Genomic DNA, 12,661 nt, shown 5'->3' with positions numbered 1-12,661 from the left:
GTATATTAATCAAGTCAGTATTTAAAATAATCTCATAATTACTAAAATGCCTAAAGTGAAAGGATTGATCATAAGCAGAAGTGTTCAGTCCTGTTTCTTCTGTAACATTGGTTCGTATTAGTATTTCATAGTAATGAAAATCACATTCTTTTCTGATCTTCTGTGGTGGTAAACTGGCATATTTCTAATGAAAGTAAGTGAAGTTTCTGTGTCTCCTATCATGTTTATGTATATATTTGTGGTATCAAGTTGTGAATTTGCAGGAATAGAACTGAAGATTTTTGTATCCTTCTTTATATCTTTTCCTTTAAAGTTCCTACTACTTTAATGGCTTTTTAGCTTCCTGTTCAGTCAATATTAGTATTAAGTACATCTTTTCAATAATATGCATAATTTCTAAGCCTGTCCTAGATACAAATATGGAATACCACAACATTTTACTATTTGTATAACCAAGAGTCTTAATTTCAGATTTAGTATTTTATTTTAAATATTCCTGCCTTAAGTGTCCTTCTACCTTTCCCAAAGTGCTGAAATACTTAAAAATGCCTTGGCAATGATTCGATTTCATTAAGAGTTCCAAAGTGACTTAAGTCTGAAAGACCTACTCTGTTTTATTTCTGTTACTTCCCTGACAGTAATAGATCTGCTATTTTTTCCTTTTGACTACAAAGTAAGCAGTGTGCAAACCAGTAATATGCTAGCACAAATCTTTGTGTTGCTTTTTTTCTTTTCAGAAGTTTTTTGACTTGAAACAAAATATACCATAAAATTGACTTGATGAGGGTAACCATGATTATTATTTCCAATACTTACAAACAGAAGAAGGACCTAAAAAAACTCCTCTGAGGAACTCCTTATATACAGAACTTGTTAAGGGATGCTCAATTAAAGCCAGAAAGAAAAGAAAAAACAGAAAACCAAGGTCTTAACACATCGCCTTTAGCATGGACAATAATGTAGACAGAAAGCAGACCAATTCCTCAGATAAGCAAATAGTCAAATATATGTGGTATATTCAGTATTTGAATAGCAGTACCTCACAGTTACAGCTAGGTGGGACATCATGGGATTTGTATTTAGCTTCATTTTTAAATTAGTTAGCTTTATTTTTCAATAAGTCTCTTCTTATATGAGAGGGGAATTTTGTTGGGGTTTTTTTGGTTTTTTTAACAAACTGTTTATTGACATTTGTTGCTGATCTATATCTTCATCTAAATAATCTAAGTTTTTTTTAAAAAAAAACATCTGTTTTGCACTGGCTTAAAACTTGATGTACAAGTTTTGTAGAAAAAGTTAACACCCACTTCTTTATAGAAGAGACTGTTATTACTTCTCAAAGCATGATTGGTTAACTCAAAGTTTATTAAAAAGATAACAGTTCTAGGTAACATGAATATAACAAATGTAAATATAATAAATGTTTTTTCTTTTTAAAGGGACGGAGAAAGAAAAAGTATGAGCACTGAGAGGTATGCCTCTGCAATATTGAAAAAAAAAAATATCCCTAAACATACTTAATGCTGAGTAGTGTATACCTTGTAATATAATTCCATTGTGTATTTATATATGTTTAAAAATGCATATACAACAAGCTCACTGAATCAGACCCAAGCTTTCATTATTTATTTTTTTCCTTATGCCTAATACACCAAAAACATTTAACACTTTTAAGTCGTAGTATAGAGTAAAAATATGTAAGGTCTTGAAATTTTTTTGTATGTTCCAGTTTAATCTCAGTATCAGTCGAGTAGCCTCTAGCCATATGCATAGCAAGTATAGCTTACTGTGAATTAGGAAAGTAGACAATAATTTTGCATGGTTAACTAGAATTGGTTACATTTCCTAACTTTGAAGTTTTTGCCACTTAAAAGTTCCTTAAAAAGGTGATGTATGAAATTTCCAAAAGTTCTTTTTTTTTTTAAAGGAAATACTGCAGGGAGAATCTGTAGAGCGCCATAATAATAATCCTTACCCTCAGGTGTTGTCTTTTCTTAGAAAACAAGATTTTAAAAAATCTTACTCCTATTGAGATCTAATAGTTGTGAGGAGCTTAAGTAAGGCCCATGAGCTTTGGTACTAACAGAGCTGAGAAATTTATGACTGTAGTCTAGTGCTGGTTTGCAGGCATTCATATAATCTGGGTAGCCTGTTGTACCTTTCTGCTTTTCTTCTTTCTTTTTTTCCCTAAGAGAAATGCTTTTAGACCAGAGTTGTCAACAGGCTGCTGAGATCATGAAACTAGTTTGTACTGGCAGAAGAGATTGGCCTGAGGTAGCATTCTCTTTATCTTGCCCCTTCCAAGCTTAAGACTTCAGCTTTCCAATTACTGCAACATTGTCATGCTGTAAATCACTGCAGTGTTGCCAGAATAACATTAATTGCTCCTTGGATAATGACATGGGACCCACAGTAAATACTCATTATATTAGTTTGGCAGCATGTGAATCATAATAAAAGCATGACTTTTCAATGAGATCAGGTAAACCTGAATATAACTTAGAGATGTGAAATCTAGTGTGACTATAGTGACTTTAGATTGATAAATATAAAACCTGGCATGAAACACTGGATCTGTGACACCTCTCCAAAAGCATCTGGTGACTGTAAGTTTTGCTTTCCACTTCTCTTAAAACAACTAGTAACTCAAGAGTTTTCTTTCCTCTCATGTTATTAGTAAAAAGCAGATGCACAACAAAAAAAAACCCAATGTGACTCCCCTTTTGAAACTCTCTGTCAAAGGCAGTTAGCAGTGTTTTTGGCAGAAAGATAGCTTTCCTCCTCTGAGGATAGACATCATTATCCTAGCTGGCATCTTTTTCTTAGCATCCGCATTATTTATTTCTGATACTTGGCTCTGATGTTGGCTTTCTAATCCTTTCTTCTGATGTTACAGAGCACTGTACAAATGAAATTAAATACAAATAACTTTGCTAGCTAGACATACAGTTTGCATTAGTATTCTCTTGCAAATATTTAAACATTAATGATCTTAAATCTGATATATTTTCAACTAGTGCATGAAAAACTGAAAGCCAGACTATTTCATTATTTGAAAAGTTTTGCAAACTTTTTGCAACACATAAATATACACAAATTGCTGTATAATATTTGTGTTAATATTTGTTTTTCCTTGAAGTAAGCACTCAAACCTATATAGCCCCTTCTGATGTAGTTTTGTCTAACTGTAAAAAAAATCGATTTTAATATCAGTCACTGGACAAATTTTAGGATTCATACTGAAAAAGAGATCATATCTTTATCTTAGAACATTCAGTGAAATAAATGCAGCGGAAGACCAGTACAGCTTGTGTCGAGAGCTCTGCAGAGACCTTGCTCAGGAGCTACAGAAAGAGGGGCTTAAGGTATTTATATTATTCTCTGCTTGCTTGCAAAATGAAAACACTTCGCACTCAAACTTACTAATGCAGCATTACTGTGAATGCTTTGAGTAGCATCATACCATGCAGTCCGTCTTCAGAAGTCTCCACTCCTTAATTTGCAAGTGTTTATAATGATTAGCCAACATTTTTATATTTTTCAGGTAGCTACTTAACAATACATGTGGAAAAAATTAACGAAGTTATTTAGCATATTAGCATTTTATGCTAAAAGCAATATTTATTTAAAAAAACAATAGAGCTGTCTGTGAGCTGTGGTTTGGTTAGTCATGTATCATGATTAATCATGCTAATATATTTAGAACACTTTTTCTTTCCCATACTCCTACAGGATCCAGTCAGTAGCCAGTAGAGTAGTTTAAGAAGTTCAAATGTGCCAATCTTGCTGACAAGTTATTAATACTATTCAGTTGCATGAATGATAAGAACAGTCCCTTCATTCCTTCTCCGCAACTTGCTGTTCATTATCTAGAGAGAACAGTTCATATTTTCTATGAAAGTCTTTACGGTAAAGAAAGGGAAATCATCAGCTAAGTAGGACAAAGGGATAAGCTTACAAAAGCACCAGAACAGAGCAATAGGAATTCCATATATTTACATTAGGATGGACATGCAAAATCACACAAATGGTTTGGAAGAGGTTGCAGTGGGACTGTCTGTGCCAAACAAGATGCTTTGTGCAGCTCTGATAGCATCATGCAGGAGGAAGTTTTCAGCAAATCCATAATCGGGTATCACGTATCCGTAGTAGTTTTCCCAGCACAGTTAAGATACCTGGACCTGAAGGTTTCCTAGTGAGGAAATAATTTTTTTTGTAGACAGGGTAGAAGTTGTCACTTTAATTAGAGTATGCAATTAATTCAACATAGACTAGTGGCAGGTGGATTGTTGAGAATCATAGCCAAGTGACCCAGTTCAGAGAATTAGTCTTTGGCTGCAGTTGAGGAGCAGGTGCAGAATCTTGCAGGCAAATTCTTCCCAGTGCCCCTTTCTGTATGCATGTAAGTACACAGCCTTGACTATGGCTTGGGGGCCCTTCCACAGATGCTATGTAGTAGTTGTTGCTGTGCCGTATATGGCATACTTGACACATTTCTTTTTTGTTTCTTGCCTAGGGCAAAACTGTTACCTTAAAGCTAAAAAATGTGAACTTTGAAGTAAAAACGAGGGCTTCAACTGTGCTGTCTTCTGTTTCTACCGAAGAGGAAATATTTACTGTTGCTAAAGAGTTGCTAGGAACAGAAATTGATAGTGTTGCTCCTCATCCTTTACGGATAAGACTAATGGGTAAAATTTCAAACTCACTCTTCCTTTTCAGAGTTAAATCTTACAGTGTATCAAAGTAATAGACTATATCAAATTGTTATAAATGGATTTGTCCTTTCTCTGTTACCCTGGTAGTTTTGTGAAGTGAAGCAGGTCTGGAATGCTGAATGCTGACTCAGGAACGTTTTCTTAATTGAGGTTATACTTTTCTTACTGCCTGTTAGTCTTGAACAACATAGATGTCGGCATGAGAGTAGAATCTTAACACACAGCAGTGCTTACTTCTGCTGCCTCAGAAGAGCTATTGCATCTGCTTTGCACCACAGCAACAGGTAGTTTCTGTACATAACCTCCTTTAGAAACAAGTGCTTTAAATGAAAGTGTTTATAGATTTTAAGATGCTGTTCTGCAAGAAATATGAACATTTCTGCCAGAAGTAAACTCTGTGTTTTGATTCTGAGCCCCATGTACTTCTGGTGTTACATATTCTGTTTGAACTATTCAGTGATACATAAAAACTTGTTTGTCTGTAGTATTAGAATGTGCCAAAGAAAAAATTTTGGAGGGGAAGCTTCACGCACACTCTCTTCCAGACTGAATTCCATATAAATGTGTTAAGTTTATAGTCTTGTGTTATGGTGCAATTATTTAAAACTTCATGGATGTTGAAATTAATAATATGTAGGGGCAAATTTTTTTTTGTCTGGTAAAATTGTATAGAACTTGTCATTCTTCGTTAGCATGTGTGGGTGGTATAGCCACCATTTAGAGATAAAATGCACTTTTATTGTGTGGATTTGTACCTGAAAAGGTGTTAATTAAGAATTACTATAAAATTCTCAAAAAATTGGTATTCTAAGTTTGTTTTTCATCATTAGGTGTACGAGTGTCAGGATTTCTAAGTGAAGAAGAGAAGAAGTACCAACAAAAAAGCATTACGAGTTTCTTAAAATCAGGAAAAGAAATTGGTTTTCTTAGGCTTCAGCCAGGGCAGTCCAACCAAGAATATTTCACAAAAAATTCAGAAGCATCTACCAGAGGGAGTTTTTTTGATAAAAAGCGAGCTGCAAGGCAACTAAGCAGTGAGAATCCTTCTTCAAATGAAACTGTAGGTAAGCAACTCTCTCATGATAGGAAATCATCAGCAAATTTTGTGGAAGAAACAAAGAAAGTCACAAACTTACAGACTTTTGATGTGTGCAAGACCTTCACCTGCCCTGTTTGCTTTGAAGACCAGAACAGTAATAATTTGGAAGAGCTTAATAGGCATATTGATGAGTGCCTCAATGGAAGTCTTCTTAAATGTACTGTGGAAATACTCAAGAATAATAATGCAAGAGAAAATACACCAAACTTCCTTTCACAATTTAAAAATGAAAATGTTGATGAATGTCAAAAAAATAAAGCAGATCAATTAGCAGGAGCAGACCAGTCTGCAAGTACATCCGACAACAGTACTAGCAGTAGCACAGAAAAATCCACTCAGATAACATCTGATAAACCTCACAGAGAAAGACAGCCTAGCAGTCTCAGTGACACTGCTAGAAATGTGTGTATGAAACAGTGTTTCTTCCCAAAAAGAATTTCACAAGACGACGAACACCATTTTGAAAAGACTGAACATGCAGAAGGAAGTAGTTCATGCTCTTTCTTTGAAGCCAAAGAAGACAGTGTTTTCATTTGTCCAGTTTGTAATTCAGAACAGAAAACCACCAGTCTTGCGTCATTTAATAGACATGTGGATGTCTGCTTAAATAAAGGCCTTATCGAGGAGCTGACAGAGAAAGATGATTTTCCTACTAAGACAGACAATATGGAGAACTCAAACAGAGCTGGTGAGTATGTGCATTAGAATGTATTTTATTATTCACATTCTCTTCCTGTACAATTAAAATAATTTGGTAATGGTATGCTGAGCTTGTCAGGCCTTTGAGATTTTTTATGTTTCTTCAGGCAAGACTTCTTTTTAAAAAAAAATAAATTAGTTTTTGTGACAAACTAGATTTATGAATATGATGGTGGCTACACAGTGCATTCTCATTTGCCAGAATGATGACGAAGGAGTTACTGCTGAGTTCTGTAAATTGTGTGTTTGCTACTTCTCGATTATGTTCAGAAAGGTGTTTGTAAGGCCACTGACATAAGTGAAAAACAATGAAAACATCTTCAACCTGGATTATTTCAGAGATCCAGTTGGCAGAAAATTTCCATTATGTAATGATCTGGCAAAAACAGAGATTGTGAACTACAGCATAAAGATGGGAACTCGCAAGCCTGTTTTACATCTAAAATAAGACACCACATAACACTGCCTGTAACATGCCAAATAATGGCATGTTTACTCAAGTTGTTTCTCTTTTTGATGAAGAATTAACCTTTGACCAGATATGGGGACATGTACAGGTAATTAAGCATCTGCTTAAAGTACTTTTGTCCCTAATCTACCTTGGGAGCTTTTTAGGAGGAAATTAAAAGACTAGCATGTTAGAATTATTAGAACACAATGAAGACTTATAATACTAATCTTTTTTACAGAAAAATTTCTAAGTTGTATTATTGTTACAAGTGCAAACAGGCTTTGTTTTAAAAATTTACTGTTGGCAAAGATTCTTTTTTTTCCCCTGGAGGATAAAAAAAGAAAAAGCTAGTTTTCAACTACTACCTTGAAAATCAACTGTATTATGCTGAAATATTTCTGAAAACTACAACAAGGTTCAAATTAATCCCTTAGAATTCAATAAACTAAAGGCTTTTTGTTTTTCTCTTTAAAAAATATTAATATAAACTATAATACTCAAACTGCAGATAATAAAATGCTATCTTCTCAATGAGACAGATTAAATTCAGTTCTGTTAAAACAAAAACAAAAGAAAAAAAACAAAAACAGGAAGAAGACAGAAAAAGAAAATAAACGCTTTACCCAAAACTTCTTTTAAAACAAATTCTGCCATATATGTAATTTCTGAAGCATTCTTTCTTTATAAATAATTACTTTTGGTTATTTCCAATTACTTTTCAGGAGGTTTAAGCAAAGGACAGCAATGCACAAATACATCACAAGGAACAAAAAGGTAATTGTTTTCTGGAAACTTGAGTATGCAACTCGTTTTAAAATAGTAAAGTTTAGAAAAATATTCAATTTTGTAAAATTTGTGTATGTATGCATTGTGTATTTTAACTTCTTACTGTTTGGGTTTTTTTTTTTCTTTCTTTAGGTCTGGATTAGCAGCTTCACAGACAGTATCAAAAAGGGCCAAGTCAACCAATTCCAAGCATACACTTGAAATGTTTTTTAAATGACTGTGTAGCAAAATATTCTGTGTAGCAACATATTCTGTATTAAGTATTTTGTAGTGGTATATGACTACAAATTTATTTAGCACTGGTGGTAGGCTGGATTCAGGTGCCGGTCATTTTGGACCCATTGCATGCCTGTGTAAAAAGAATATAGTGTTTGCAGTAGAAGAAGAGGTACAACTGAGGTAATTTTTTCTTGACAATTATACTTCTTTTCGCAGTTGTTTCTGAGAATCAAATTTGGCTAGCGCTTTGGCTTTGTATCGAAGACATGAAGTTCGTTAGAGTCACAAGCAGCATTCTCTCTGCTGTTTAATGAAGAAAACAGAGAGATTGGAGCTGCCACTGAGCAAGCCTGTAGGACAAACTTCCCTAGGAAACAGGAATTGTTAGCTAGGGTGCCATGCTGTGCTTACTGAAGGCCCACTGCCCACACTAGACCTGCTGTCTTCTTTGCATTGGTTGTATTGGCCATGGTAGCCCTGGTGGCTCAGGCTGACAGTTCATTGGACAATTTAACACCAAATGTAATTGTGATACCAAAGAATAGCTGAGCTGCTTAATTTCAGGTTACCAGTGTGTGTCTTCTCAGTAGACACAACAATTGATTGAGCTTGCAATTTCAGTGGAAAACACAGTCAAGCTTTCATTGTTGTCACTGAAAAATACTTCATTTAGAACTGATGGACTCATGAGATACAAGATAATATAACTGATTTTAAAAATGTTAATAAACCTGTTGGTGAGAGAAGGATTCCCCCAGGTTAGTCAGACAAAGGCTGTTTGATCCTTGGCCTTTCCAAAGAGGCTGAGAACTTCAATCTTCTTAACAATTATGAAATTGTTACCAGAATGTATTCTAAGTAAAAGGCTTAATGGTGCAATAATAATTTGAATTATGTGGAAATATGGAAGATTATAAACCTTTTTACTGTTTACATATTTTTTCTCTCCTGAAATATTTTGTATTTCTGAATAAATAATCTTTTATGAGTGCATATGTGGAAGGAGGAAATTGTAAAGTGCAAATATTTAAAATACTCTGTTTAGATTTTTTCTGTGCACACCAAATGGGTTAAATGTAGACATTTTATTATAATTAAATATTTATCTGGTAAATAATTTATGATGGCAGCATATTTCTTATTCAAAGAATGTTATTTAAACAATGGAAAACCATATGTGAAATATCAACTGCTTTTTAATTGAAAAATCTTTTAAATAAATGGCCACTGTAGAAGCATCTGTTTTGTTGTTTAATAATATTGGAAGCACTTTGGGGATTGCTTGTTTTTTAATGAAACAAATATGTAATGGGTATGCTTTAGACTCCCAGGCTAAGTCCAGAACATTCTCTTTTGTTTCCAAACTTTCTGGAATTATTTCACCATCTCTACCTGCTCATCTGTTTGCTTGCCAGATGCCACAGTACTCACAGCTTGGCCATTTGCATTAGCTGCAGTGCTCCCTTATCTGCTTTGGACAAAATCAGATCCAAATCAGCTGGACTAGTTCAGACTATGTAAACTGATTCTGTTGACTTTTTCTAAACCAGATCAATGAACATTCAACATGAGCCATTCTGTTGACAGAGGTGGGAGCTGGAAAAACATAAAAGTTTTTGGTAGGAAAAACATAAAAGCAACTGTGGGAACAGTGACTTAAGCCACCATTTAGAAAATAAACACCTGTCCCTTTATTAGTTTATACCTGTCTGATGCAATAAAGTGTAGAAACTGAGTATCACCTTGTCATTGTGTGTGTTTCTTTAAAATGTGTATGTTCACGTATGCATTACTTAGCAAAAAGTGCTTGGAGAAGTGAAATTAGTTTGGCTTAGCTTCACTATTTGTTTTACCATCTGTTTAAAAAAAGTTTCATGGAGTTATCTGAGCGTCATGAAGTTAGAGTAGTGGACTATGTCAGAGGTAATGTTGAAATAAAACTCATGGTATGTATCTAAAGCCAAAACTCCTGTCTTTTGAGATATGTGTAAAAATATGCCTTTGGGAAAGGTGATGCTATGTATTTACAGAAAATGTTTGGTGAAATTATTTTAGTTTTTCCATTTTAAATCTGCTATGCAAATCAGAAGCATTTTTTTCTATTCCTTAGAGTTTCTTGTACTGCATCTATTACTGTTTTTATCTGAAGAAGGCCTTCAATATATGATTAAGTATTGTCATAAACTTCTGTGGTTTTTTGTCTCAGTTCTTGTGGCAAAGATTTGCAAAAAATCTTTTTGTTTTGCATTTTCTGTGTGTGTGTGTGTGTGTGTTATATAACTCACCTTAACTTAAAATCTGTTCTCATTAGCACCCGGAAATGTCTTTAGAGCTGTTTTTAACTTAATATAAAAATTATTTCCTGTGTGTGAGCCATTCCACACTTTACTAGAGCCACAGTTCCGAAGCATGTGAATGACCTACGTTGACAGGAAATAAGAATTTTTGTGTGTTGTATGTATACCTCTTATTTAAGGTAGATATATATACTATATCTTGAATTCCTCTTTTAGTTATCAATGAAAGGAAAAAAGGGTGACATTTCTGTGATCTTGATGTTCTTCTCTCCACCACTTCTGAAGAAAGGAATGCAGACAGCATATGTGTGACCACAAAGTGACATCCTCTGTAAGGGGGGAGCTTTGTGTATGTGGGGACAAGCACAGAGACGCCCCACTAAGAACAAGACTTGCTTGAGTTTATCTTGTAAATTCGCAATACCCAAAAACTCAGACTGTAGAATAGCCTTTTCCCACAGAATCTGTTTACTATATAATTTAATTTATGGTTGAGTTTTGAAATATCTTGCTTGAAGAATGTCTTACTGTGGATGGTTATCACATTGACCACTTTTGTTCATTAGTCATCTTGCTTGGGTATCTTGAAATCCCTATTTCTGTAAACTTTCCTCTTGGAAATATATGAGTACTTCGGCTTATGCTGTTTTGTTCTTAGAGTTGCTGAAGTTCTACTTTGAAGTGTCAGTAACAGGCGGGAAAATCAGCAAGACAGAGTTTGGGCTTGAAGCTTGATCCATGTTGAAATTATTTTTGGAATGTTTTATCACATCCCTTTCTCCCACACTGTAGCATGCAGATGTAAGCAAATGCTTGGAACCATTAAGAATTGTGTTGCCTACCAGTGAGCCTAGGGAGCAGCAGCCTGCAGGTCTTCCTCTTAAGAAGTTTTGCTGGAGTGTTTGACTCACAGGAGGAAACTAAAAGTGAAACCTCCACGATTCAGCTATGGCTAAATCAGTCACTTGTTCTTCTTGGGAGTTTTTTTGTGGGTTTTTTTTTTCAGCTGAGTCTGGAAGCTTAGTTGATGAAACTGTCTCATCTGACCAAGGTGTATCAAGTATGAAGATTCTTGTACATCACAGCCTGACTATCAAAAATGTTTAAAGGAGAAAAGAACTCTTAAACCTTTGTCATTTATGACAAACAGAATCTGAGCAAATAGTTTTATATTCTAAGTTGCTCAATTTATAAACTCTTTGGGTCTTTCAGATTGATTTTACCGTGGACATACATGGTGTTAATAATCCTGTGAGTTAAGACAACTGTGTAATTGAATTACAAAGAAAAAACTACAGTGAGGGAACTGAAATGTGTCTTCAGTTGTGTGAAGTGGAATACTGACTGTTGTGCCTTCCTGCCCACTTTTCCAAAATTTGTTTTGAAATGATCGCAGTATCTACTAAAGTTTCAAAGTAAAATTTAACCTAGTAACTTCAAAAAATGCTTATGCCAAATCCCAGCAAATCATTATCAGGATGAAATGAAAAATCAGTGCTGGCTTAAGTTGACCAAAGTAACTGTGGACTTAAACTGAGGAACAGGTAGATGAGGTGGATCTCAGTATGTCTGTTCACAACAGCTGAAGCTTTGGGGATGTGAGTACTGGTTTTGGCTGGACTTGGACAGGTGCAAATGGAAGTGTTGTCTACCTGAAAATGAAGTCTTGTGATTGGTCAATACTGCTACTGCATATTTGTATTTCTGTCTAAAATTGAGACAGAGGCCTCTCCCTCTCTCGCGTCCTAAGGCTGCCTCGACCTTGCGGGGGCACGGGGACGGTGATTCTCTCCAGTTCAGTGAACACTGGTGACAGGAGGTAAACAACTCCCAAGCAGAATTTCCCTCTAAAATGGCCTTCAGCCTGCAGAGAGAGCTCCATGACTACCCTGCAATTCATTAGTGACAAAGCCTCTTGGCTCCGGGGCTCCCATGCAGGTTGTGATGCCCCTGTGTGTCTGTATGTCTGTACTCGGGCATTGCTTTTCAGAAGTGCCTCCTTGTGCCCTGATTTGGGAAGCACTTCAGGAGCAAACCGGTCTGTTTGTCCTGAGTGTGCATCTGTAGGAGCAAAAGGCTATTTGCAGGTAAGGTTAGCTGCTAGAGAAGAAAGAGGATGGAATACTTTGCAGGGATTACCTTCTTTGGTGCCTACCTAGGCAAAAAATTCCTGGCTTTCTTTAAAACGCTCCTAAAGCTGCTCTGCACAGCGCTCCGGGTGCTGTGGCCAAGGCCGGGCGTGCCGGGCCCGGCGGGGTGTGCCCAATCCGGCCCGCGGCGCTGGGAACCGGTTTGTTAGGGTCGGGGCATGAGGAAGAGGAGCCCAGGGCAGCGATGAAGGGGCTGAGCCGCCTGCTCCGCGGCGAGCGGGAGGCCGAGCGGGGACCCGCGGCTG

At 35.9% G+C, this 12,661-nt stretch overlaps 2 protein-coding genes across 2 annotated transcripts in view; both read left to right on the top strand.

Moving 5' to 3' along the window:
- POLK (polymerase (DNA directed) kappa) overlaps positions 1-7,967 on the top strand; it is a 20,559-nt gene extending 12,592 nt beyond the window's left edge. Inside the window, exons 9-14 of the mRNA XM_010005545.1 lie at positions 1,440-1,472; positions 3,269-3,365; positions 4,517-4,688; positions 5,546-6,502; positions 7,687-7,738; positions 7,883-7,967. Coding sequence (XP_010003847.1) covers positions 1,440-1,472; positions 3,269-3,365; positions 4,517-4,688; positions 5,546-6,502; positions 7,687-7,738; positions 7,883-7,967 — 1,396 coding nt within the window. The remainder of the gene's footprint in view (positions 1-1,439; positions 1,473-3,268; positions 3,366-4,516; positions 4,689-5,545; positions 6,503-7,686; positions 7,739-7,882) is intronic.
- Positions 7,968-12,600: 4,633 nt separating this feature from the next.
- Positions 12,601-12,661, top strand: part of ANKDD1B (ankyrin repeat and death domain containing 1B) — a 30,845-nt gene continuing 30,784 nt past the window's right edge. Inside the window, exon 1 of the mRNA XM_010005556.1 lies at positions 12,601-12,657. Within this exon, the coding sequence (XP_010003858.1) occupies positions 12,601-12,657 (57 nt within the window). The remainder of the gene's footprint in view (positions 12,658-12,661) is intronic.

Source organism: Chaetura pelagica, unplaced genomic scaffold (assembly GCF_000747805.2).
Source record: "Chaetura pelagica isolate M959 unplaced genomic scaffold, ChaPel_1.0 scaffold169, whole genome shotgun sequence".
Lineage (NCBI taxonomy): Eukaryota > Metazoa > Chordata > Aves > Apodiformes > Apodidae > Chaetura > Chaetura pelagica.
The sequence above is the reverse complement of the archived record's forward strand: the minus strand, read 5'-3'. Positions and strand labels throughout refer to the sequence as shown.